This window comes from Otolemur garnettii, unplaced genomic scaffold (genome assembly GCF_000181295.1).
Source record: "Otolemur garnettii isolate 467f Iridium unplaced genomic scaffold, OtoGar3 scaffold00001, whole genome shotgun sequence".
NCBI classification, from domain to species: Eukaryota; Metazoa; Chordata; class Mammalia; order Primates; family Galagidae; genus Otolemur; species Otolemur garnettii.
This window is the reverse complement of record NW_003852396.1, coordinates 37,521,114-37,547,029: the sequence shown is the minus strand read 5'-3', so window position 1 is coordinate 37,547,029 and position 25,916 is coordinate 37,521,114. Positions and strand designations below refer to the sequence as shown.

At 50.1% G+C, this 25,916-nt stretch overlaps 1 protein-coding gene across 2 annotated transcripts in view; it reads left to right on the top strand.

Annotated features, from left to right (window-relative positions):
• The window catches only part of LMO1 (LIM domain only 1), a 39,903-nt gene extending 14,760 nt beyond the window's left edge, over positions 1 to 25,143 (top strand). For both annotated transcript variants that reach the window (XM_003781078.1, XM_003781077.1), the window contains exons 2-4: positions 20,148 to 20,361; positions 23,001 to 23,126; positions 24,767 to 25,143. In XM_003781078.1, coding sequence (XP_003781126.1) covers positions 20,148 to 20,361; positions 23,001 to 23,126; positions 24,767 to 24,872 — 446 coding nt within the window. In that variant the 3' untranslated portion in view covers positions 24,873 to 25,143. The remainder of the gene's footprint in view (positions 1 to 20,147; positions 20,362 to 23,000; positions 23,127 to 24,766) is intronic.
• Positions 25,144 to 25,916: the final 773 nt, after the last annotated feature.

The window sequence follows — 25,916 nt, the reverse complement described above, 5'->3', positions numbered from 1 at the left end:
TTAGCAGCTGAAAACAATGCATGCTTCCTTTGTCATTGCTGTGGGACAGGAATCTGGGTATTGCTTACCTGGGTTCTCCATTTCAGGGTTTCTCACTGACTGGCTAGTATAATCAAGCTGTCAGCTGGGGTTGTAATCTCAAGATTCAGCTAGGGAGGCAGCTACTTTCAAGCTCACTCACGTGGCTGTTGGCAGGATGCAGTTCCTCACTGTTGACCAGAGGCTGCCCTCAGTCCCGTGCCATGTGGGCCTCTCCAATGCAGCTCTTTGCTTCCTTATAGCCATCAAGAGAGAGTGTCTTCTCACAAGAAGGAAGTGACAGTCTTTTATAATGTAATGGCAGATGTGACAACCCATCCTTTTTGCTGTTTTCTTCCCTGGGAGCAGGTCACTAAGGCCAGCTTAAACTCAAGGAAGTGGGGCAGATTAGACAAGGGTGTAAGTAGCAGGAGATGGAATCACTGGGGACCATCATAGACACTGGCCTGCCATGAGAGGTTGGCCTCTGGGATAGGATCTCAGGCCCCTGGTATTCAACAGTTTAGTTCTCCCACCCTGAGAATGAATCACCATCTCCATCCCCAGGAGTCTCAGTACTTCTGCCTCTCATGTCTCTTTGCAGCAAGGAAGGGGACAGATGTCTCAAAGTCTTTCTTCTTCACAGCACCTTTGGAGGCTAGGAGGGACAGATTCTAGCCCTATTTTGCAGAGAAGTAGGTTGTACCTAGAAAGGGAAGGACTCTTACCTGGGACACCCAAGCACGTCGACATGTGGCAGGGTTCAGACAAGAACCATGTCACTGCCTGCCATGATCCTGGAGGTGGTAGCAAGGACACTCCCAGGCCCTCCCTGGCCCTTGTGGTAAGAGGGGATGGCGTCAACATGGCGTCACATGTGTGTACATGTGCTGGATTCCTTTCCCAAGTTTTCCAAGGCCAGTAGGGTCCTGCAAAGCAATATTTCCAGTGGAGTCCATCACTCCAGGGCCTCTCTTCTCGATGGTGACCACACCCTCAGAGGGAGCCTTCCTGAACCAGCCTCCTCACCAGCTGAGGGCCTCAGTTCCTCACTGGCTATTGCTGGGGGACATGGAGACAGCATCTGCGAGGCAGCCTGGGTAGAGGTGGCTTTAGCAGTTGCTCATGTAGGATTGGGGGAGGAGTCACCCACCTGGGCTGGAGCACTCCCACAGCAGCCTGGGAAGCAAAGGACTGGGCCAGAACTCCTGCATCCCTGTCTGGTTCTGACACCACCTCATGGTGTGTCCTTGGGTCCATTTACAAATGGTTTCTCCATTTACAGCTTGGGGGGCTGCCTGCCATAAGAGGTTGGCCTCTGGGATAGGTGCTATAAATGGAGATGCTGTTGGAGGACAGGTATGAGGGCTGAAGCCAGCAGAAAGGAATCTCCAAGGAGGTTTCTTCCTTTTCCCTTGGTCTCCTGGTGTCAGGAGACACAGAGATTCCCAGGTGAGAGCATTTGTGGCCCTCAGACCTCCACATTTGGTCTTGTCACATTTGAATCTAGGTGGAAGGTGCCTGTCCCTTGCTGTTTCCTGGTAGACTTTCAGCTAGGAGGCAGAAGGGCCCCTTGAAGCAGGTGCAAAGCCTCCAGCCAAGAGTACCCTAGTCAGTTACCTCCTTTTATGGCTGGGGAAACTAAGAAAGTCTTGTGCCTTAGTGTCTGCTTCCTCTCTCAGCTGAGTGTCTCTGCAATAATTTCCTAGTAGTAAAGTCTGGGCCCAGCAGAGGCTGTATCCAGCCCAGTATGGGACCACAGGCCTGCACCACATCTCTTTGCCTGCCAGTCAGAGGCCATCTCTTCCAGGCAGCTGTTCTTAGCCCAGCCAGGAGCTGTTTCCCATCTGCGAGGCATCTTCCTGGCAGGGGTAGGGCTCCAGAGAGCAGTGGGCTGGGCTCCCTCAGGCACCTGGTTCCAAGCCAGTACTTCACCCAAATGCAGAGTTCGATGTTTTGACCTGCCTTTGTGCCCCAAGGATGTTTTCACACTACTCTTTGATCCTTAGAATGCTTTATCAGATCACTGCTAAAGTATACCTTATACATGAGAATCATATCTCATTAGTATTATTAAGATCCAGGAAAAAATTAAAATTGGTTGAAATAATTAACACAAGGTAAAACTGGCACCTGGTAAAATATGTTATTGACTAAAAATTGACAGAAGAATCACATCTTCCTGACAAAATTAGATCTGCAGAAGTTGGCTCAGGAAACATTTTCTGGTAGAAATAATTGCCAGAAGAGAAATCTCCACAGTGGCAAAGGCTCTAATTTGTGAGATTTGATGTGAGCCAAAAGCTGATCATGAAACAATAGTCACTTAAAGTTTTAAAAGTAACTGATCCCAAGGAAAATAATCTCAATAAATTAAAAATAGGGAAGAGTAAAGAAATGGTTTAACGTTATTGAATAGAAAAGTGATCAAGGAATTAAATTGACTTCATGAAGATTGTGTGCTAATTGCTTGAAGAAAAATCATCAATGTTGGTATAATTTTTATCAAAATCTAGACGTTCGGGGCTAGCTCCTACTAGTAGATGCTTAGTGAATATTTGTTGAGTCAACAACGAGTGAATGAGTGAGTTAACAGGTGAAGGAGATAGGGAGGGGAGCAGAGAGAGTCACAGGATTTCTTTGTCCCAGAGAGAGAACAGGGAGCTCTGAGTTCCTGGCTGGGGAAGTCATGGCTGGAGCTTAGAGCATCATCTACTAGGGAAGTTGCCATGGTGGTCAGTGTGGCAGAGCTGTGCTGCACAGAGCCTTTCAGGCCCTGGTTAGGTATATGCTAGGGTCAGTGGGAAGTCTTTGAAGGGTTTTAAGCAGAAGCATGTTCAAATTTACATTTTATTAAGATCATTTGGGCTACTCTGTGGAGAATAAATTGGAAGGGATTAAACTAGAGACAGAGAAAGCAGCGCACGAGGTAGGAGGGAAGGGTTCTTCCTTTTCAGCTGCACAGGGTGACATCTCCTCTGGCCTCTGACTGCCCTGCCTACCTTCAGTTTCTCCGAGCTTGCAGCCTGGGCCTGTCAGGGGAGAAGGCAGGTAGCGGTCAGCGTTGCTTACAGGAGGCAGTTGAAGTCTGGAGCTATGGCCTCAGGAATGTCCCCTGGTGGTCAAGATTTTGGCTGCAGCCTCTCAACTCCCAGGCCCAAGACCTGGACTTGTGGCCAAAGTGGGAACTGAGCCCCAGGGAAGGTAGGCCAGTGTTCCTGGCCACATGCATGTCCCCACTCACCTTTGTCCCTCATGCCCCTGCTCGCCCAGCCGAGCTTTGGTCTGAAGGCTTCCTCTTTTCTTGCTGCCTAACACTGGCCCCCAGTCCTGGCTTTGGAGGTAACAGGGAATGAACCAAAGCCCATGAGCCCACACCAGGATGGGGAAGCAGAAAGTCCAGACCCACCCAGCCACCCTGGGCCAGTTCCTGACTCCTCTGGCCTCCCATGACCTGTCTATAAAGGAGTTCTTGGCCCTTCCACTCTGGGCCAGTTTTTTCTCAGAGTGGCTTTCATGACAGCTCCTGGTTCTGGGAAAGAGGCTTAGCTCGGGTCTCCCTACCCTTACCTACATCTACTACCATCTGCCCCCTAATTATATGTTACTAAGATTGCCCAGACAAGAGCAAAACTTTTCTGAGGCCATAGAGCCCCTCTGTTCAGTCTGGGAACTAAGGCCTGGCCTCTGCAATGATCTGTCCCTCAGGGGTACCCTGCATGGACACCATCCCTGCCTGGCTACTCAGGGCTAAAGACCCAGCAGCCCCTTAGTCCTGCCTCAGAGTATACTCTCTTCTCCCCAGGGCCATGCTCTTAGGAGCCCTGCCTTCCCTTTGAGGGTGAATACTTTGGATTCCCTCCTTTAGGGGCAGAGAATCCCCAGGAACAGCAACTCAAACATGTGCAGATTTGAAATCTTTGGGATTTTTTGAAAGAAACAGCTGCTGTGTGAGGCCTGACTACTTGCTGCAGAGGTAGCTAAGCAGGGACCGTGGAGTCCAGTCCTGTTCTCCTATCCTCTGATTGTGAGATCTCAGGCAGGTCTTGCTCTGTCACCACCACCCACAGCTGTGTGTTCCTGAGCTAACTACATAACCTCTCTGTTGGTTGATGAGCTTCCGTTTCCTCGCACATCAGTTAGGGCCCCAAGGGCATCTTCCCTATCCCCTGCACAGAACTCAAAAGAGAGAAAATGTTTTCATGTGTTTAGCCAGCCAGCAGCTCATGTTCACCTGCAGAATTATCAGTGAGAACACAGTGGCTGCATAAAGTGAAGGTACCCACAGCATCTGTTCCTTCCACCCACTGCCCCTGAGACATCTTCTCAGCCCAAGGCCCCATAGAACTTTGGAAGAGAAATTTAGAGAATCATGGGGTAATTTCCCTAGGCAGCATTTCACAAGAAATCCATGTAGAGTCATGGAACCAGCCTCATGACTAGAAAATGAGTGTGTGTCCATTTACCTCAAGGGCCAGATAGCCCTCTTAGGTGATCAGAGCTGTCCTTCACCTCTGCAGGGCTCGTTTCACATGTAGGAGAATTGGAGGCTGCTCTGATTCTGCTGAGATGAGGCCTGAGCCACCATAACCACTGCTACCCTAACCCTGGTGGGTGCTCCAGACCCTGGGGCAGATGGATACACCCTGACACCATGTGTTCCTGGCTCCCTCTGCTGGCCACCATGCTTCATCTCTTCCCGTCACCCTTTCAGATTGCTACTAGGGGTGCTTTCTCCCTCTCTCCAAAGACAGCCTTGTTGCCATTCCTTCTGCCACATGTCTGTTCTTCTGATCCGGGTGTGCACACCGCTGCTCAGGAGGCTCACAGGCTCTCTGTGATCCTCTCCATGATGTACATACCATTATGCTATCTAGTGCAGGGACCCCTGCTCCATGGGTACACTTAATTTGCAGGCAGAGCATAATCCTTGAAGGATGCAGAGACTCCAACAAAGAGACATTTAGGAAGACAAAACAATAATATTGTGGTAGAAACAAATGGGTCAAAGGAGAGCGATAGGTCCAGTAGGGTGTGAGTTTCCTGGTGGGCAGAGCTAGAAGAGTAGGAATCAGATTTCAGGATAAGGGGATCAGAGGTGGACAAGGAGGCATAGGGGTGCTCTGGAGCCCTTTCTTCCCTGTAGAGCAGCCTGCCAAAGATAGGGTGACCAGGGCCCCCCTCCAGAGGGCTGGCTGTTTCCTAGGCCCCCTCACTTGGCAGCTTTTAGCGGCCACAGGCTATTGGCCCCCTCACAACCCCTCTCATCCATAAAATGGAACCAATAATTACAATTCAGAGCTCTGGAAGGAAGATGTGATGAGATGAAGGGCCAGGCACACAGACGGTATCACGTAAAGTTCCAGAGCACATGAGGAGGCCTGGGGAAGGTGCAGTGTATTGCGGGACCACTGAGGAGACATGGCGGGCTTCTGTGGTGGTCACAGCAAGAGTTAAGGAACTTGGGCTGACCAGTAAGGTGAAGTTAATTTTTTCTGAACTGGTTTCTTCTGTTTACAAAGGAATATTTGTTTTGTTGTTGTTTTGTTTTGTTATATAATAGCTTTATGGAGCTATAATTTGCATGCCACAAAATTAATTTTTTAAAAATGTACAGCTTAATGGTTTTTAGATTATCCACAGAGTTGTACAATTATCACTATTATCTAATTTAAGAACATTTTCATCACCCCAAAAGGAAACTCCATACCTATCAGCAGTCATTTTCATTCCTCCCTCTCTAGCAGCCCCTAATCTCTTTCTGTCTCTATGGATTTAACTATTCTGGACATTTCATTTAAATGGAATGATACAATATGTGGTCTTTGTATTTGGCTTCTTTCCTAGAATAGCATTTTCAGGGTTCATCCATGTTGTAGCGTATGTCAGTACTTCACTGCTTTTTATGGCCAAATAATATTTCATTGACTGTATATACCATATTTTATTTATCCCTTTGTCAATTGATAGACATTTGGGTTGTTTCTACTTTCTGGCTGTTGTAAATAATGCTGCTATGATGATTCGTGTACACGTTTTTGTTTAGATAGATAGGTTTTTATTTCTCTTGGGCATATATTTAGGAGTAGAGTTGCTTAGTTATATGAAAACTCTGTGTTTAAGGATATGTGCTTTTGTTAATTCAAACAAATGGTGCAAGAGCATTCAGGAAGGAAATCATCCTTGGATCTCTGCACTTCTGGAAGGGAGATAGCCTGTAGCCTGGTCCCTGCTGGGCTCCTGGTGTTCATTGGAACCTTGAGTAAGTCTTTGGCTTTAGTTTTCTGATCAATGAATTGAGGCTAGTACTGATCTTTGCTCACCTCAAGGGCTTTTGTAAGTAATTATGACTTGTATAGCATGTCAGGGATTGCAAAGCACTTCTGCTTGCTTTCATTTTTTATCTCCGTGAGTTGGGTGTTATTACTTAAGTTCTGATGAGGAAGGCAAAACCCAGAGAGGCTAAAGGACTTGACTGAGTTTACATTGTGGGTCACTAGCAGGGCTTGAACTTGTACCTAGACCTATCAGAGTCTAAGTCCCTGACTCGAACCGCTGTGTCCCTTGAACCAAGTGTGTCTCTGGGCAAGGTAGGGCCCTGCCGGAGCAGCCTCCTATTCTATGCCTCATCCTTGGTGCTGGAAATCAGAGCAGAGATGGCCAGATATGGGCCCTGAGGCATAATGCACAATCAAATGAGGAACAGGGGCTTTGCAAAAGTGCACTTTTTAGCTGTGTGACTTTAGATAAATTGCTCCACCTCTCTGAATGCCAGGCACACAGAGGTATTATATAAGGTTCTAGGGCACATGAGGACTGGGGAGGGTACAGTATATTGTGGGACCACTGGGGAGAAATGGTGGGCTTCAGAGCTGATCACAGCAAGGTTTAAGCAGCTTGGGCTGGTCAAAAAGGTGAACAGAGGTGGGGGGGGGTCCACTGGGAAGTCCTGGTGTTTTCTAGCTCATGGTTGCTAAAAACTATGAGGGGTCTTGAGAGTTCTCTCATCTTGGGAGAGTTTGTAGACAGACTTTACTGGTGCCCCAAATCCTCACCTACAACCCAGCTAGTAAATGCCTGGGGGTGGAAAGGGTTGCATGACTGCCCCAGTTAGCCCAAATGGTAATAAAACACTTTAAATTTATTGTGACATTTGGATTTAATTAAAAAGTACACACTTAGGGAAGTAGAACATAATGGGGAGAGAAGCAGGGTGACTTTTCTCCTCCTTTCTTCCCCAAACTAATTAGTGTTGTATTTTAAATTGTTTATGTGCCGCTAATCATCATAATAAATCATTTATACTGAGAAAGACACACTCGGCTGTGCCCGCCGTGCGGGTTCTGCTCGCCGGGCTCTATCATGAACAAATTGATCTGGAAGTGAATTTATTAACCACTGGGGAAGAAATCATTAGTGCTTTCTCTAAACATTCCCCAGGTACGTTTTATTGCAGCAGTTTATGCTGTAACTAAAAGGAGCATTACCCAGGCCCATGTTGTAATTTCCTTGCCAAGCCAGCAGCCCATTCCCAAGCTGGGAGGGGCTGAGGAGTCCCTGGCTCCTCTTCCTTATGTGGTCTGGTGACCCCAGCCTTCTGTGGGCCTCTGTTCCAGAAGGGGCTCCCTGTGAAGCCTCTGCAGGCCCAAGACCTTGGTGACCTGTCCTGTTGTCTTTCACCTACAGAGCGCTTCTTAGTCACTTCAGTTTGTAACTTAGGAGTGTGGCTTAAAGTTAGGAGGTAGCTTGGGGTTTGGAGAATTGGGGGTCTGGGTTGAGGGGCTACTGGAACCAGGGAAGCTTGTCAAAGACCAGCTTACCCACCTGAGATGGGGAGGGTGTTAGCTATGAGCTGACTATAGATTGAGGGGAACAAATGTGGCTGAGCAGGAGCCCAGGCAGGGGCTGAGGGACCAGGTGTTAGTCTGAAAGATGACAGGTAGCGTGATTGTCAGCTCTCTGGCTGCAGACACCATGCCTTAGAGACTGCAGCCTATGGCCAGCCTCCCCTGCTGACTCACACGGGGATGACACTTTCCCTTTGCTCTGGGGGGCTTCAGGCTACTCTCACTTCACCAGGACTACATCACAAGACATTCATGGCTGGCTTTCTCCCACCAGGTTTCCAGAAGGGAGGTTCGCTTCTGCACAAGAGCCTTCTCCCTGGGGGCTCGTGGCTCCTCTAGGATACAAATCCCTGTCTGACTCCAAAGCCCAGGTTCTAAATGGCTTCTGCTGGTGCTTCCTGAGCACCCTCTGCCGGGTGGGGTGGGGTGAAGGGGATCTGAAAGCCTTGCCTTCAACTCCTCTCATCCAGGCCAGCAAAAGGGGGCTTCAACAGGAAGCTGTCTCAGCAGTGCTGTCTCAGTGGGAGCCAAGGGGCTCCTGTCCCTGGGGCTCTCCCCTCTAGCCTCCTTGTCCTCCCTCCCCCACCCTGCCCTAGCTAGCAGATGGGCACTGGCTGCTTTGAGCAGGAAGCAGGACCCAGCAGCTGGCTAGGCTGAGCCTGCCTGGAGGGTCCCTTCTTTGCGCCTGGAGAATACATTTAAAAGTTTGAATTCAAAATTGATTTTGAAGGGCCCTAATCTCCGATCCCCTGGTGCTCACGGTGTGTCTGCAGCTCCTGCCAGACTCTCTCGTTTTCTGGTTCAGTGCGCTGGTGCTCGCGTCCCTGCTGCTGTGAAACGGAGTCTCATCTGAGAGTCCATGTCCTCCTCTTCCTCTGGGGAGATTGCAGGCCCCTTGGGAGTCCTGTTTCATTAGATAGGTGGTATGGGCTTTGCGGGTGCCCAGGGAGCTGCTGAATTGCTGTCAGGGGAACACAGTTTCTAGAGCTTCCCCGTTGGTCCCCGCAGCTGTACAGCTCCAAGCAGCATCCTGTTAAGGGCCCTGGGGATTTGGCTCCCGCAGCCCAGGGTATGATGGTGGGTGGAGGCAATAGAGAGAGAAAGGCCTGGGTCTGGGGTGTTTCTGTGACAAACTCTAGGGGCCATTCTCCCCCCTACCCCCCAGTCTGGCCCCCAGAGGCTCAGGCTATGCTGGGAGGGGACACTGGTCAGAGTCTGTAAGCCAAAAGGAACCTCAGGTGGGGAGTGAAGGACACTGGAACTGTTTCAGGAGGGTTCCCAGGCCTGAGCTGCTGACATTAACAGCTGTCTGAGCTCTGGAGCTCTGCCTGCCACTCCCAGATGGATGGGATGGACTATTTATGGAGGGATAGAGTGGAGGCTTCGTTCCTTATGGGTCTGCAGAGGCTGAAGGACAGGATTTTGCTGCTCCTTTATCTAGGGGATAAAGGGTCTATATTTTCAAGAGACCTGTCATTTCCCAGCTGGAGCCCAGCAATGGGCCTCTCAAAAATCTGGACTGTGGCAGGCAGGACCTAGGCGCTGCTATGGACAGATCTGCTTTGTTTGTGAGGCCACATAGCTACAGAGGCCTGGGGGATGTGGCACGGGGCAGCAACAAGCTGATTAAGGCCCCCATCTCTGGGGAGGCTGCCTATCTGAATCGGCCTGCTCTGGCCAACAAACCCTTGCCAGTAATAATCTGGATAGATTCCACTCAGTCTCTTCATGCATGAATTGAATTGATGGGCCTCACAGCAGTCATTTTTTTCACCAACACTAGACACAGTGGTGGGAAAGACACACAGGACCCCAAGAGTAGGCCTTTCTGGGGTTTATGTCCTTATGAGAGAAACCAATAACTTTCCTTAAAGTAACTCCCAGAAAAGTAAAACAATTACAAATTGTGATTAAAAATTCAGAAGGGAATTACTGAGGCAGTGTGGTGGGGGTAGCCATTTAAATATGGAAAAAAGAGGTCAACGAAGCCCTCTTTAAGGAGATGACGTTTAAACTGCAATGAGAAAGAGCCAACCACATGAAGATGTAGAGAAGGGTGTTCTGGGAAGAACACCCATGCATGTGCAAAGGCCCTGAGGCAGGAAGGATATCTGGAGTGTGGCTGGAGTGCAGTGTAGGAGGGTGATGCAGGAGCCAGACCACATGAGGATCATAGGCTAGATGAAGAGTGTGGGCGCTATTTTCAGCCCACTAGATGTTAGGGGAGTTTTTAGGCTGGCAGTGACCTGTCCCAATTTATTTGAAAAATTTCTCCAGCTGCCAAGTGGGGAATGGTTTGTGGGTAGTCAACACTGGGAGGCTGGTGGGGGTCTATGCGGATAGTTTGGTAAAAAATGGTGGTGGCTCTGGATATGCAGGTGAAGTGGGGAAGAGGGTGAGGATGAAAGCCTAAGGATGACACCGAGTTCCTTGCCAGAGCATCTGGGTGGATGATAGTGTAAGTGCCATGAAGAAGTCTGGGGTCAGGGTACAGGGAGTAGGTTAGGGGAGGAAATCACATGTCTTATTTTGGACCTGTTGCTTTTTTGATATGTCTGTGGATGCTGCTGGTAATTATGCAATTAACTTAAGCCTTACTCTAAGTGACAGACTCCAGTGAGCATAAGCAGCTTCTGATGTTTTTAAGTTTCTCTCACTCAAGAACCACAGAAAACTGCAAGGCTGCAAAAGCAGACCTTGTTTGGTCCTGCTGCAGAATCTCAGTACTTGTCCAGGCCTTCCCTCTGGTCTTGCTATGGTCTGAATGTTTGTGTCGTATGTTAAAATCTAATCCCTAATGTGATGGCATTAGGAGGTGGAGCCATTGGGAGGTGATTAGATCATGGATATAGCACCTCATGAATGAGATTAATGCCCTTATAAAAGGGAACCCTTAGCTTGGCGTCCGTAGCACAGTGGTTATGTAGTTATGGCACCAGCCACATACACCAAGGCTGGCTGGTTCGAATCCAGCCCAGGCCAGCTAAACAACAATGACAACTGCAACAAAAAAAATAGCCGGGCGTTGTGACTGGTGCCTGTAGTCCCAGCTACTTGGGAGGCTGAGGCAAGAGAATCACTTAAACTCAAGAATTTGAGGTTGCTGTGAGCTATAATATCATGGCACTCTACCGAGGGCGACACAATGATACTCTGACTCAAAACAAACAAACAAACAAAACACACACACACACACATACAAAAAGGAACCCTTTTCCCTGAGGACACAGGAAGAATACGGCTTCTGGAAGTCAGGAAGTGAGCTCTCAAGTAGAATCTGATGGTACCTTGATCTTGGACTTCCCAGCCTCCAGAACTGTGAGTGATGAATGTCTATTGTGTACAAGCCACCCAGTTGATATCACTCTGCTGTAGCACCCTGAATAGACTCAGACAGGCCCCAAGGCTGTTGCCTCAAACCAGGTTGTGCTGAGCTCAGCTTTCCTCAATAAGGCAGGCCTGTGAGGTACCTGTATAATCTTCGTAGTACCTTTATCTCTGAGGACTTGAAGGTCATGGAGTGTTCAGGCTGTAGAGAAGCAACATTCCTAAGGATGGGTTTTCCTTAGCCAAAACATGCTGCAAAAATGCCTCCTGCTCCCTACTTCTGCCCAGGAGGGAGATGGTCCCTTTGGGGGTCTCTGAGTCACATGGCCTGGGCAAGCATGCTGGACTCTGGGGATTTAATCCACCCTGTCCTGATATATCCCTACAAGGGGGGTTTTAGCTGCCTTCTTTTGGCAACCAAGTGAACATTAACTTTTCCCATTGCTTGGGAGAAGATGTGATGCTGCTCCAGACCTATGGGCACTTCCTGGCCAGCAGCCGGGTCTGTAGCCCTACTTGGCCACTTACAAGCTTGCCCTTGAGCAAGTGATGTGATTTTTCTAACCTCAGGATCATGATGAACGTAAGCTCCTGGCACATAGCAGACACTCAGAGGTGAAGTGGTTTATTATCATCCAGTTGAACATGACCATGGTGGCTGCAGATGTCGGGCGTGTAACTAGGCAGTGTGTTCCTTAGGCCTTGATTTTCTTTCAATTTCTTAGCCTGAGCCAGGCCCTTTTCCAGAATGCCTTTGCTCCCTCGTCCTCTCTTTCACACATAAGCCCTGGCTGTCGGTTGAGCCCTTCCTCTACCACTGTGTTCCTGGGTCTGGGGACCCAAGATGTTCCCCAATAACTCAGCTTCCTCTGGAGGACAGGTACCATCTCAAGGCTTCCTTGTCCCTCTCAAGGCTTCTACATGGCCTTCCTGCTCCCTTTCCAGCCCTGAACCCTCTTTGTACTTAGTTTCTGGTCACGTCCCCCTGTCTAGAATCCCACAGAAGCCATAACTTTTGAAGGACCAAGATGTGAGCCTATGGCTCAGAGCATAGAGACAACACTTTGTATGGGTGGTTCTTCCTCTGGGTCTTAGCCCAGGTCCTCTTCTAAGCATGTCCCACTCCCCTGTCCCAGAACTATCTGGCAACCAGGCTGCACAGGAGAACCCATGGCGTATGTGCTGGATGAAGTTGAACACTAGAGTCTGACAGATCAGGATTCCAATCTGTGCCCTATATCCTTCAAGTTATATGACCTTACATAAGGGCTTAAACCTTCCTAGGCCTCTGTTTTCTCATCTGTGAAAGGGGGGCAATCATTTAGCATATCAGAATTCATTCATATGAGGATTTGCTGAGGTAACAAACATAAGGAGCTTAGCACCTGGCATTGACTGCTGAGTAGATGGCGAGTCTCATGAAGGGGCGTGCAGTTCACACTGAAGGTGTATCCATCTTAGTTCTTTTATATATATAATGCAGCTAAATGCACGAGTCTCAAACGTTCAGTTCTATGCATTTTTACACATGCATGCACTAATTTAGACATTCAGATCAAGATACAGGCCATTCTCAGCACCCCAGCAGGCTTCCTTATACCTTGTCTCAGTTGAGAACATATCTCCTCTCCCCCCAAGTAACCATTATTCTGACATCAGAGCAGTTTTGCCTGTTTGGGGACTACATACAAATGAAGTTATACAATATGTACCTTCTTGTGTCTGGCCTCTTCCCTCCAACATTATGCTGTTCCATTCATCTGGATACTGTGTATTAGTAATTCATTCTTTTTCATTGCTGCATACTATTCTTCCATTTGCATATGCCATGATTTATTATCTGTTTTACTGTTGGTGAACATTTGTGTTGTTTTCAGTTTGAGGCTTTCATGAAGAAAATGTCTATGACCATTCTTGTGCATCTGCTTTGATGAACATAAGCTCTCATTTCTGTTGGGCATATACCCAAGAATAGAATTGATGGGCTGTAATATATACCTATATTTTTGAAGCTGATTGCTTTAAGGTTCTCTGCCAAACATTGTTATGAGTACTTCGTGTCCATTATCTAATTTATTCCTCAGTCTTTTAAGGCAGGCTGTCCTCATTTAACGGGCAGAGGTGGGAAATGATGGAGTCAGAATTCAATCTGAGACCTGTGTCTATAGGGCCCACAGTCTTAGGTCTGAGCTACCCTGCCTCTCTTTGCAGACTCCCTTTGAGGGGCAGCGCCAGAATCAAAAATGCCAGTCCCTCTACTGAGCTAACCACCATGTTGTGGGCTAAGCCCAGCCTCCAGCCTTTCTCTCCCTGCCCCAGTGAAGATCTGGAGGCCAGGGGAGCCCCCACTTCTCTCCCTCATCTGACCCAGTGAACATGCTGCCTGCAAATGGGTGCACAGAGCGGCTGTAATGAGCGTGCTCTGGGTGGCTGTAGCCGTGCGTTTCAACAGTTGTTCTCGTTGGCTTTTGATTCTAAATGAGTAGGAAATGCTATTAGTTCAGGCCTTGCCTGCCGCATGGCAAGGCCCTGGGATAGGAGTGCAGTGAGACGAGAAATTGTGGAGATAAAACTGGTGTGAAATGGAGGTCTTCTCACAAGGCTGGATGTGTCCGTGTGAAATGAAGTTACTTCTGAGGAAACGAGATTTAAAGAGATTCTGCAGAATTAGATTCCACTTTCAAATTTCCTTATTAAAGGGGATTGATGTCTAGGAGGGGCTGCTGGCAGGCTGTGTTTGGGATCCTACTGTGCAGGTCCAGGTCTGAGTGTGAGCCCTAGTGGGCAAAGTACCATACACGTAGCAGAGACCCTGACCCCGGGGTCTGCAGAGCCTCCAGCTGCTGAAGTAGGTGTGAGGATTGGGGTGCCGAATTTCCAGGTAATTTCTGACATTCCACGTAGATCCATGTGGGAAAAATTGAGGGGGCTTATGCTCTTCCATTTCCAGGCCTCTTACTTGTGGGTTTTGTTCAAGTCAGAGCTTGATTTTAAGCTGTGATCCATTTTTTGTAACTGTAGTCTTTTAAGAGATGGTAAACGTGAATGTGGCTGCTCCATGCCTGTGCGTGCATCTGTGTGTGGGTGTACGTTTACATGAGCACATTTAGACACATGCATATGCACACCCATACATGTGCCTGCTTGGATGCATGGCTATGTATTTCCATGCAACTACCTGAGCACCTACTATGTGCCGGCATTGTGCTGGGTACTAGAATTAAACTGTTGTGAGGAGAATAAAACACAGTCCCTCCTCACATGGACCACACGTGATCACATGTACATGGGTAAGTATTTGTATGCTGCTATGCACACGTGACCTGTAGCTGTACAACTTGCATCTGTATGCCTTCCGTGTGTCTCCTGATCTCTATAGACTCCTGCTCTGGTTCCCTAGCACCTCAGTATACAGCCAAGCAGCATAGCCTACAAGCCAAGTGCTTGGCCCTGAAAACAGACCACTGGGGTTCAAATGCCAGCTCCCAGTAAGCACTTAGAAGCTGAGCATTGGCAAGTGCGCAGGCTCTCTGCCTGCCCCAGAGGGCAGGAGTGCCAATGGTGAGGAAACAAAGCCCCAGAGCTGCACTGGGCAGCTGTGCCATGCTGTGTGGGTTCTGGGCGGGCCTCTAAGCTAAGTCTCTTCAGCCCAGGGTAGAGATTGCCTGGGTGCTGGTTCAGAACTAGTACAGAGGCATTTGAGCGATTATGGGAAATACCAAGGCTGTACCTGCCTATGCCCTAGGGCTCTCCCCAGAACAGCCAGAGGGGCCTGCCCCTGAGCTGGCAGCCTCTGAGCTGCTACGGCAACTGTTTCCCACTTGACTGGTCACTGGAAAAGCCTGTGGGACAGAAGGGGCTGGCTTCATTCTGCACACACTTGCAATGACCACTACCTTGTCCTTTGGGAAAAGCTGGATTCTGGCCCATGCCCTTCTGACTTTAATTATGGTAGAACATCCAAATCAGTTTGTTGTTCCTTAAGTGTCCCTCACTGTTTTAGGGACCTGTGCTGGAGCTTTCTCATGTGCTGAGTAGGGTGGCACTAATCAGAGCTAACTTTGATTGCTGAGCTAAGTTAGTCCCAAGCATATCACATATAGCAACTCTTTTGTTCCTCATGGTAACTCTGTAAGATGAGTTTTTATACCCATTTCACAAAGAAGAAAGCTGAAGCCCAGAGTTTATAAGGTTACACAGTCAAAAGTATCAGACAAACCCAAATTATGGAACATCCATAAAATAACTGGACTATATTCTACAAAAATGTCAGTGTCTTGAAATACAAGGAAACATATTTATTGAGGGAACTGGTGAAATCTGACTAAGATCTATAGATTAGATAATGATAATTTCCTGGTTTTGATCATTGTACTGTGGTTATGTAAGAGAACGTCCTGGCTTTTAGCAAAATTATTTACACATCAAAATTATTTAAGCCTTCGTGTCTGAAACTAACTCTAAAATGAGGAAAAAAGTGAAAGGTAAATAGGTAGGTAGATAAAAAGATAAAAATAAAGCGAATGTGGTAAAATGTTTATTTTTAGGGAATCCAGGTGAAGGGTATATCAGAGTTTTTCTACTATTCTTATAATTCTACTGAAAGTTTGAAATTTTGTCAAGATAAAAAATTAAAATCAAATGAAACTGTGTTAGAGCAGGGATGGTGTCCTGGGGTGAGTGTTAATAATACTACCAATTCCTGTGCTTTGCACCCCTGGGTGCCAGACTCATGTATGACCTTACAGGTATCTACCTTCACCAGACCATTCCCCATTTCCCAGATGCAAGTCACAAAGGTGAAAGGATTTGCTTTAGATCCCCCAGCTCCTTTTGAGTCCCAGACTCAAAACTAGACTCTCTGACTCTAAGGTCTGGACGCCTAGCCTCAGCCCTGCTGTTGACTCTGACCTTTTGGGAGAGTGGAAATAGACAGAACAAAGGCATTTCTTCCTGGAGCAGTAGTGGAGTGAAGGCCACTGGAGATGGAGAGAAATGGTCCAAGATTCTGCAGGGAGCTGATTCAGCTGTGGCAAGCAGGACACACTGTGTAGGAGGGAGGGTCTCAGATGCTTGGTGGAGTTGCCGGTGGTGGCCACAGTGGACTCCAGCAGGGCAGCTGCAGGGCCTATCCTGGAGTGGCCTGGGAAAGGTAGACATTCTGGGTGGAAGATGGGCCTTATTGAGCACATTGGGGGGTTATGGGAGTGTTCCAAGCTATTGTCCAAATTGGAGGCACCAATGGGACTGGAGGCCTGCAGTTTGGAAGAGTCCAACTGCTGGATCTGAGGAGCAACCCTGGCTGGGATGGGTGGCAAGAGTTGCTGAGGACTTGGGTCTGGCCTAGTGGACCACTTTGGGGGGGGGGCATATGAAGAGGAGGGTTTTTCTCTTGGTTGGAGAAGGAGTGTAGGAGGGGTAGATGACCTCTGGCAATTCTTCCCTGTCACCTGGACTGTCTGGCTTTCCCCCAGATTAAAGAACTGAGGGTGAGTGTCTGGCAGCCTGATGAGTCAGACTGGGAGGCTTCTCTGAGCAGCCCCGCCTCCCCCACACTGTTGGGGGAGGGCTGGGCATGTGACTTGTCCCTCCTCAAGTGTCATTCTCCCCACACCCCAAGACTTTGGGGTGACACAGGGCTGAATGAAGTGGTTTATTTTGCTGGGCCCATATCTGAGCATGTGCCTGGACGTGCGGGTAGGCGCAAATATCATCCATTGTAAAATATCAGTGTTTTCATGGGTGAGTAGTAATTACTGGGTAATGCTTTAAAACCTTTCCTGAAGGAGCGCAAAGCTGTTTTTTTCTAAAGTCAGGAGTACATTAAAAGGATTACCATGTAGATTTGATTTTTAGATAACACTAAAATGGATCCCAAATGGACTTCAGCAAAGGGATGCTATCTCCTTAATGGAAAGTGCATGGCCTGAGGCTCAGCTCCCAGAGCCAGGCTGGGAAGGGAGGGAGGGAAGAGGTGTCTGCAGGGGGCAGGCTGATGGGCTGGGTGGGGGCTGGGGAGACAGGCAGGAGTGAGGGACCCTGGTAGCTGTGGGGGAGTTTATGTCTTCATCCAGTGAGCAGGAGACTACAGTGCCCCCCTTAAAGCCCCTTCACCTTTCCAGGAGTGTTTATAAGTCTCCTGGCCTAGCCCAGTGAGAGCAAACACAGCATGGGTACCCCCATAAGGAAGGAAGGGGTCACTCTGCTGTCCTGTTTGACCCCTATAGCTCTTCCACCTTCCTGTAAGAAATAAGAAATTGTTTCAGTTTTCCTCTCTGAGCAGTCCAAGGTGTCTGCTCTGGACCCTACAGCCAGTCGGTTGCAGGTCTGGAGTCTAGCACCAGCTCCATCCTGCACATGTGCTCTGACTCAGGCATCTCCCAGGACCCAGCCTTTCCTGACAGAGAAAGCTCAAAGGTGTCTAGATGCTCTGGGCCCTCTAGCCAGTTGCCTGGGGTGTTAATGGACATGGGACATTTAGCAGCTGTGCAGCTTCTGTAAGAGCTCCCTAGAGCCTAAAAGAGGGGTGCCCAGGCCTTATAGGCAACCCACCTATCCAGTACTCAGCCTGGGCACAGGCAGAGGGGAGGTTTGCCTCATGACTTCCACAGGGTCTTCTAGGTGCCAGGAATCCTGGTGATGGGATTGCTGGCTAGTACTGTAGTTCAAGGCGCTGCAGGCTCTATAGCCATGCATGCTGGGCCTGAGCTTGAAAGGCCAGCTGTCCAGGAGCCAAGCCAAATAGAGGGAGCGGGACAGATGCTCCTGGAGCTGAAGTCCCTCACTGCCCCCTTCATTTTGAGGCATATTTAATGGGTAGGTGTAGCCTGAGTATGGATGCCCCAGCCACTCAGGTATGGATCCCAGCACTGGTATGGATCCCAGGGAGGGGCTCAGTACCACCTGGGCAAGAGTCAGGCCTGCTGCAAGCCTAGGTGAGCAAGGGGAGCACCGGCCTTGTGGGAGCTGTACCAGAGGCCTGGGCCCAGATCTTCAGAGTTGGTATTTATATGCATAGCTATCTGGCTGGATGCTCCCTCCATAGGACCCAGGAACAATAGTCTCAGCCTTGGGGTTCCCCAGGGTCCTCCCCCAAATCCAGGTATTTTAGCCCCCTTCCCTGTTTCTTCACATCTCCCTGTATCAGGCCTTGGAAGGAGCCTCAGGTCTCAGCCCTCAGGGGTATCTGCTCCACAGCTGCCCTCCATGGGCTCCTCAGAGCTGTGGGGCAGACTGGACCCTGCTGGTGGAGATGCAGGCAGGCCTGAGGATGGAGTCATCCTGGGCCCATCACTCTCTCAGATCAATTAACCTTTAGAGCTGCATTAAGGAAATTGGGCAGCAAACTCAGCTAACAGACGGGCCTGAGGGACTGCAGGGGGAGGGCAGAGAGCGACTGTTGGCCTCTGTCATGCAGTCTGCAGGGACCTCTTCTGCCCTCACCTGTCCAGGGGCAGTCTGAAGAGGCAAAGGGCCTGAGAAAGGACAAGGAGAAGAGAAGGATCCTGAGGGCCATCCTGATCGGGGCTGACACTAACTCCTCTGTCTCTGTGGGCCTTGGTTTCCCCATCAGTGGAATGAGAGCATTTAACTGGAAGAAATCCTCTGCCCAGAATTCTGTGGGTTCTGAGTCTGAGGTCCTAGTGGCTGGTTCTGCCCTAAAGCTCGGGGAAGGGTCATGCCTAAAGAGGGAAGTGAAAGGAAATACAGGGGCCCAACAGCTCAGACTCTAAACTAGGGCAGGCAGGGGCCAGGATGGGAGCGATGCCACAGGGTGACAGGACTCCAGAGGCCCTGAGGGAGCAGGGCTCCTTTGGAAGGGATGGGCCAGTGGGAGAGCAGTCTCCAGAGTCTTGGTGGAAAGCCCAAGAGGCAAGAAGGGGTGCCTTCGTCAGGGAGGTGGCACACACACCCTACTGTCTTCATGAGGGGTTCCCAGGAGACTCTCGGTCAGCCACTCCCAGGTCAGGGTTCCTAAGGGCCACTGCATTTCCCTCTAAGCCTAGTCATCTTCATCAGTTGAACCTCATGGGCCCACATATGCATACAGACTTCTGATGACATTTGTCCCAATATTCTTCTCTGTTGCCCCTGTGGTCCCACGGCAGGGGAGTAGGAGCCTGTGGCTCTGTGCACGTGTGCCCACACCTGCAGGCTGTGTCTGTGCACAGGTGTATATGAGTATATCTTACCTACTGGGAGGCCCTGCCCCTGCAGTGAATGCCATATTGAGATTCCTGCCCTCAGTACTTGGTGCTTTCTTGTGTGTTGAGGGCTGATATCGGACCTGGAAAGGGGAATTAGCCAGGATCCAGGGACTTAGAACCTTTCCACCTTCCAGCAGGTGGGAGCTGGACTCCAGCTGAAATGTTCCTGAGCATAGCCCCAGCCAGGCCAGCTCAGCAGCTGTCTTCACTTGCCAGGAGCTCCAGAGCCCTGGGAGGGGCCTAAGAGCACCTCGTTTTTTTCCTGAGGCATCCACAGTTCTGCATGAGTAGAGCAGGAGACTGTAGCCTGTTTAGGTTAAAATGGTCAACCATAAGCTGTGTGGGGAAGACTCAAGTTGGCAAATATATCTGGGAGTTCATAGCAACCCCACATGCACAAGGGGCCTCTGCGGGATAGTTGTTTTATGAGGGGAGCTTCAGGCTTTCTCTGGATTAGACTTTACAAGGGGCAGTGACCAGGATGGGGAGGAACATCTCAGGGACCAGAGCTCTATGTGTGCCTCTTGGAGAGACCTTTGTAGCTGGGAAAACAGGTCATGCCTTGCAGCTCAAAGGGCAGAACCCAGAGCCAGGCGAGAAGATCATCGGGGAGAAAAGGAGGGACCTTGGGAGCCCCAAACCCAGCAGAAAGAAGCTGTGACTTCCCCATTTCCAGGGGGGAGGATGTACCCTGGGGCCTAGAGCCACAGGACCCTCCCTGTATCCACATCTGTCTATCCCTCTCCAGGTGTGCCGATGCTCTCCGTCCAGCCCAAAGGGAAGCAGAAGGGCTGCGCAGGTTGTAACCGCAAGATCAAAGACCGCTACCTGCTGAAGGCGCTGGACAAGTACTGGCACGAAGACTGCCTCAAGTGTGCCTGCTGTGACTGCCGCCTGGGCGAGGTGGGCTCCACCCTCTACACCAAGGCCAATCTCATCCTGTGCCGACGCGACTACCTGAGGTGGGCTGCTGCCGCCTACCCTGCCTGGGCCCTATCCTGCTCAGACATCCCCCATCCCTGGAGGCCCAGCATGACTGTGCCCTGGCTGTAGACCCAGGACTCTCTATGTGTGGCCCATGTGCCCCCTCATTCCTGACCATCATGCCCCTACCCTGCCTGCCCAGACACCAGAGGAGGTGGCTGAGGGCAGGCCCATGTCTTTACCTTCTTGAGCTTAGTGCCTGGCATGGGCACCTGAGATCAGCTTTCTGAGGGCCCCAGCCCGCCTTTGGCCCTGCCTTTTCTGGGTGCTTCTGACTCCCTGCTCCTAGAACTGGGAGGGGACATTCAGTGGGCCTTTGAGGAACAGGTGGAGAAGCTCTGACTTTCGTGCCTCTTCTCTGATAGCATCTCCCCACCCTCCCAGTGCCCAACACCCATCCCTCTCCAAGTGGTCCTTGGAGGGCCTAGCAGAGGGCCTCTGATGTGGGAGCTTAAAGACCCAGGTTTGCATTGACTTCTCCCAGCCTCAGTTTACTCCTCTGTGGAGTGGCGACCGAATAATGCTTCCCTGCCTTGTATTCATTAGAGCTTTAACTCACCTTCCCCAAACCTAGGTCCTATTCCCTGGGGGCCCCTCCCCCAATTAACCCTCCCTTAGCCATTTATGACATCAACAAGCCTGGAAGGAGGCCACATAGCAGGTCCTTGGCTGAGGCCCAGTGCCTGCATTTGGCTCTATTGCAGGCTGCTGGATGGTGGCTGGGCCTTTGTGGAAGGAAGGCCCATTGCGTTAATTAACAGGTCGGGGCAAGGGCTTCATGGAGATCCCTCGGCTCAGGACTGGGCATATGGGGTAGGGGATTACAGTGGAAACTCCCCTACTTCCCAGAAGATCCTCAGACTTACCTCTTGCATCTTCTCTTTTAACTCCTGCCTTTTGCAGGAATTTTAAAAAGTGATTCAATGAAACAGGATCTGTGACTTAGTGCTCCTGGCCAGGGCTGGAGGGGAGGGGCTAAGGTCTGGAGGAGGGAATAAGGAGGGATGTTCCTGGGGATTAGCACTTTTAGGACCCAGAGGGGCCTCCAAGTCTGGAGGTTTGGGGCATCACTTGGGGCTGAACCTGCCAGGTTAGAGAGAGGTGGCTGATGGCCTGATAGTTCCACAAAACTTGGAGAGGGAGGCCCGTGCTGCAGGATGGGCTTGTTGGGAGAGCCCAAGCACCCACAAACATTCTGGGCCCTGCTGGCTACTAGGAACTGAAAGTACTTTCCTGTGCTCTGGCAGAGGCAAGGAATGACTTTTGGAGCCATCTCGGCCAGTGGGCTGGGTAGGAGTGTGGCATCCTTGAGCTCTCAGCCTGGAGGATGATGGCTGTCCAGGGCCTGCACCTCTGAAACTACTGCCTTTTGAGCTGGTGGCAAGAAAGGCCCCTCTTGGCAGGCAGATGCTGTGGCCCAGCCTTTGTCTGCCTTAATCTGAGCCACCAGGCAGCTCAGGCTGATGAATAATGGAGCCAAGCTCGTCTGCAGGCGCCTGAGCTTGAGCTGGACAAATCGGGGATTAGAGGGGCCTCCTGCCCGCCTTTCAGCCCCACCAGTGTGCAGCAAAGATGCAAGAAAGAGCCTGGTTAACTTAGACCATTGGGACAAGGATTGGTCTACATGGAGAGGGAGTGAACTCCCTGACCCTAGAGCTTTGCAGCTAGCAGCTAAGAATGCAACAAGGTCTTTGTATCAGATGTCCTTAAAACTTCCTTTGGGCATCAATTCTGTTTTAGAAACATCTTTGAACAAGATCATCCATCCTCATTTTACAAAAGTCCAGCATTTCCATTTTACAGAAGGATAACCTGAGGTTCAGAGAAAGGAAAAAGGAACTTAGGCAAGTGATAAAGTGAGTTTTTAAGCAAAAAAAGGATTTAATAAAACACTGTAATTTTGAAGGAGGGAGTCCATGTAGTGGTTTAGAACATATTCTCTTGAAAAAGGCTCTGTGACTTGGCAAGGTGTATACTTCTTTGTGACTCATTTTTCTTACCTTAAAAATGGAGGAATAATAATAGTACCTACCTGATAGGGTTGTTGTCAGGATTAAATGAGTTAATCTCTGTGAAGTTAATCACTTAAAATAGTGCCTGACATGTAGTAAACACTACCTGGGCATTTGCTTAGTTGGGAGGGAGAATTTGCAACAGTTTTTCGAACAACCCAAAGCAGGGTGTATTTCTGTCTTTGTTTTAGAGTTGAGGTAAATGAAACTCAGAGAGATTCAGTGACTTGCCTAAGGACACACAGCCTCTAAAATTCAGGCTTGTGTGAGGCTGGAGTTCTTGCTTGCAGCCAGCCCAGAGCTCTCCTGGTGGCTGCAGGTGGTTGTGGGACCCCAGTGGGAACCTGGGAGGGGGCCTTGGGATGGGCAGTGTCAACCAACTTCTGACTCCCTCTACACTCTGCCTGGGAGTGTGTGCTGATTTATCTGAAGCCTGGTCTCTTGGTAGAATTAGATGCTGCTATCAGTGCCCATACCCCCTTGCCCAGGCCCACATGCTAAGCCCTTAAGGCAGCCGGATGGGCAGGGTCCTGGGTAGAAGAAATGCCCTTGGCTCCCTAGCTTCCTGGAAGACCCCCCAAGTCCTCTGTACCCTTCCCTTGCAGGCTCTTTGGCACCACAGGAAACTGCGCTGCTTGCAGCAAACTGATCCCAGCTTTCGAGATGGTGATGCGGGCCCGGGACAATGTGTATCACCTTGACTGCTTCGCCTGCCAGCTCTGCAACCAGAGGTGAGTGCTACACTGCTAGGCCTAACACCCTCACCAGACACCAGCCTGAGGCCTGTTGGGATGGGAGGCGCGCTGTGGAGGTGTGCGGGTGAATGCGGGGTCTGTATGTGCACACTGTTGTGAGTGTGTATGTGCTTTATGTGTTTTACATGTGCCTGAGCCCTATAGCCAAACGTGTGCACTCCAGTACTGCGTGCACACATTTGTGTGGCTTATTTCTGTGTGAAGGTAATGAATTAAAGTATGCATGAGTTTACTGTGCATGCATAGTTTGAGTGTTTGTTTGCATGTATGTGATTTGTAAATGTCCATGTACAAGTGGGTACATGTGCGTGATGGAGTTGATATGCATGTGTACATGAGTTTTTAAATGTCCACGATATACAGGTATACGTTGTGTTTTTAGATGTCCATGTATAAGGGAAGTATGTATGTATGTTCTGTGTGTGCATGAGGTGAGCACACATGTGCACATGTGTTTTAGATGTGCATGTACTGGAGTAATGTATCCTTGTACCCCTGTGTCCATGTGTATCCTATGCAGATATATACACATATATGTTCCAGTGAGAAGGGGTTCCCAAACCTAGAGTTTCAAATCCCTTTAGGGAATGGTCACTCATTCCTGCCCCTACTCTTGTGATTCTGGTTCCAGCCCAGCTTCTTTTCTGGTCTTTTGATCTCTACTCAGTGCCCTAGCCCTGTGGGAAGCACCAGGGACCTAAGAAGTGAGAGCTCTTCCGCCCTGCCTGGGGTCTAGCTCCAGAAGGCAGGCCCTTTTCTCAGGAGCCCCCAGGTCAGGTAGGAACTCATAAGTGTTCCCAGAGGTTGTTGTCTAGAGGAACCTACGGGGAACACTGGCCTGGCTGGGGCTCCCGCCAGACCCACTGCTAGGAGGACTTGGTGAAGTTACAGCGCCACCTGGTGGTTAAACTGGGATCTGCTGGGACTGGGCCAGACATCCCAGGGCCTCTCACTACAGGCTTCAGCCACCTGGGGACATCTTTGGGGAAAGGACTAGAATTGTCCATTACTTGGGGAGGACGAGAGGACCAAAGTAGGGCCTTCCTCAGAAAGCAGAGGAGAGGGTAGAACAGGGTTTCCTCCTGATAGGATGCCCTAGATAACCCACAGATTCTGTTAGGAGGAAGAGTGCCCTTTGTTAAGTTGGGGAGAGGAACAGAGGGATAGAACATGCACCCATTTTCTCTCTCCCTCCTTCCCCATCTCTGCCTTTTTCCATCTCTCCCCCCCCCCCCTTCTGTCTTTTCTGTTTCTTTGTGCTCTCTCTTCCTCCCTTTCTGGGACTGGAGTAAGTGGTTCCTGCACCTCCCCACCACCTTGTCCACGCTCACCTGCACAGGAGACCTGACTGTTGGAGGCCTGTGCCCCAGGCTTGACTGTCCGTCTGTCCTATCACCCCAGGGGGACCTGGCTGTGGGCTGGGCTGACCCAGGATTAGTTGACCAGGTTTGCTGTGGGACTTCTGGGAATCCCCTCTGGAAAGCTCAAGGAACAAACTCCCCATCACTGCCTCCCTCATGTCCTATCTCCTGGGCTGGGCTGGGGCCTGACTGGAGCCCCTGCTGCCTGCTGGGACCCCTCCCATGGCTTCTTGTTCTCTTGCTTGGATTTTCCAGATTTTGTGTGGGAGACAAATTCTTCCTGAAGAACAACATGATCTTGTGTCAGATGGACTATGAGGAGGGGCAGCTCAATGGCACCTTTGAATCCCAGGTTCAGTAACACCCAGCGCCTGGCTCCCAGGCCCATCTGCCCACCTGGCCACCCGCCTGGCTGGCCGTGCTCCTGCTGCGGTAGATCTTCTCCGTCCTCGATGGGAGGGACAGCCCTTCCTCCACCACCACTGCCCGTCTGCGTGTGACCCCTCCTGGGGCCAGGCTGGGCCTGTACAGTCTGTCTTCTGTATATAAATGGGAACATTTATTTTATGAGAAATGTAATGCGATTTTATTACTGGCGTGGATTAAACTTATGAATGTTTCCGGGGAGGTTACTCTGCGTTGTTCACATGACTGACACGGACCTGGGATCCCCCTCCCCCTCACCCCTCAAGGGTAGGTCATGGAGAGGGTGCTGGCCTCTGGCATGTGCTCTTCTCAACAGGGGAGCAACAGGTTGGCTTTAGGGGAGCAATACTAGAAGGGGACAACTCAGAACCCCCATCCTGCAGCCCAAGGTGAGATCTGGGCTTCCTTCCCTTTCCTAGCAGAGCATACACCTTGGTTCCAGGTAGGTCCCCCAGAAAAGGGGCAAGATGAAGCTTTTCCTACTCTGTTCCTGTGGTCCATTCTCTCATTGAGACCCCAAACTGCCCAGATGGGGACCCAGCTCCAATCTCCTCTGCAGTAGGACCCCAGAGCTTGTGTCCCCTACCATGGGAGCACCGTGCTGAAATCCCTCATCCCTTTCAGGGTGATAGATGGCATTAGTAGTCTCTGCCTGGGGTCCTGCTTTCTGCTTTCTGACTGAGTGAGAACAATCTTTGTGTTTCCCTTCAGCTTGGCCCATGTAGGCTGGAGGCTTCCATTCAGTCAGTCACCTCAGTCCACTCTGTATCTCAATGCTATCCTGCAAGTGGGGGTGACCTGGAACAAATGAGACATGGGGATGAATCATAGATTCATAGAGCCCTTGAGGAGCTCACCCTGGGGGTGGAAACCAGAAGCCAGGGAGGAAGGAAGCCAGAAAAACAAACAAAGCACATGGTGGTGAGGACAGAAAGCTATGGGGAGACCTAGGATAAGCCAGCTCCCTCCAGGGGACACA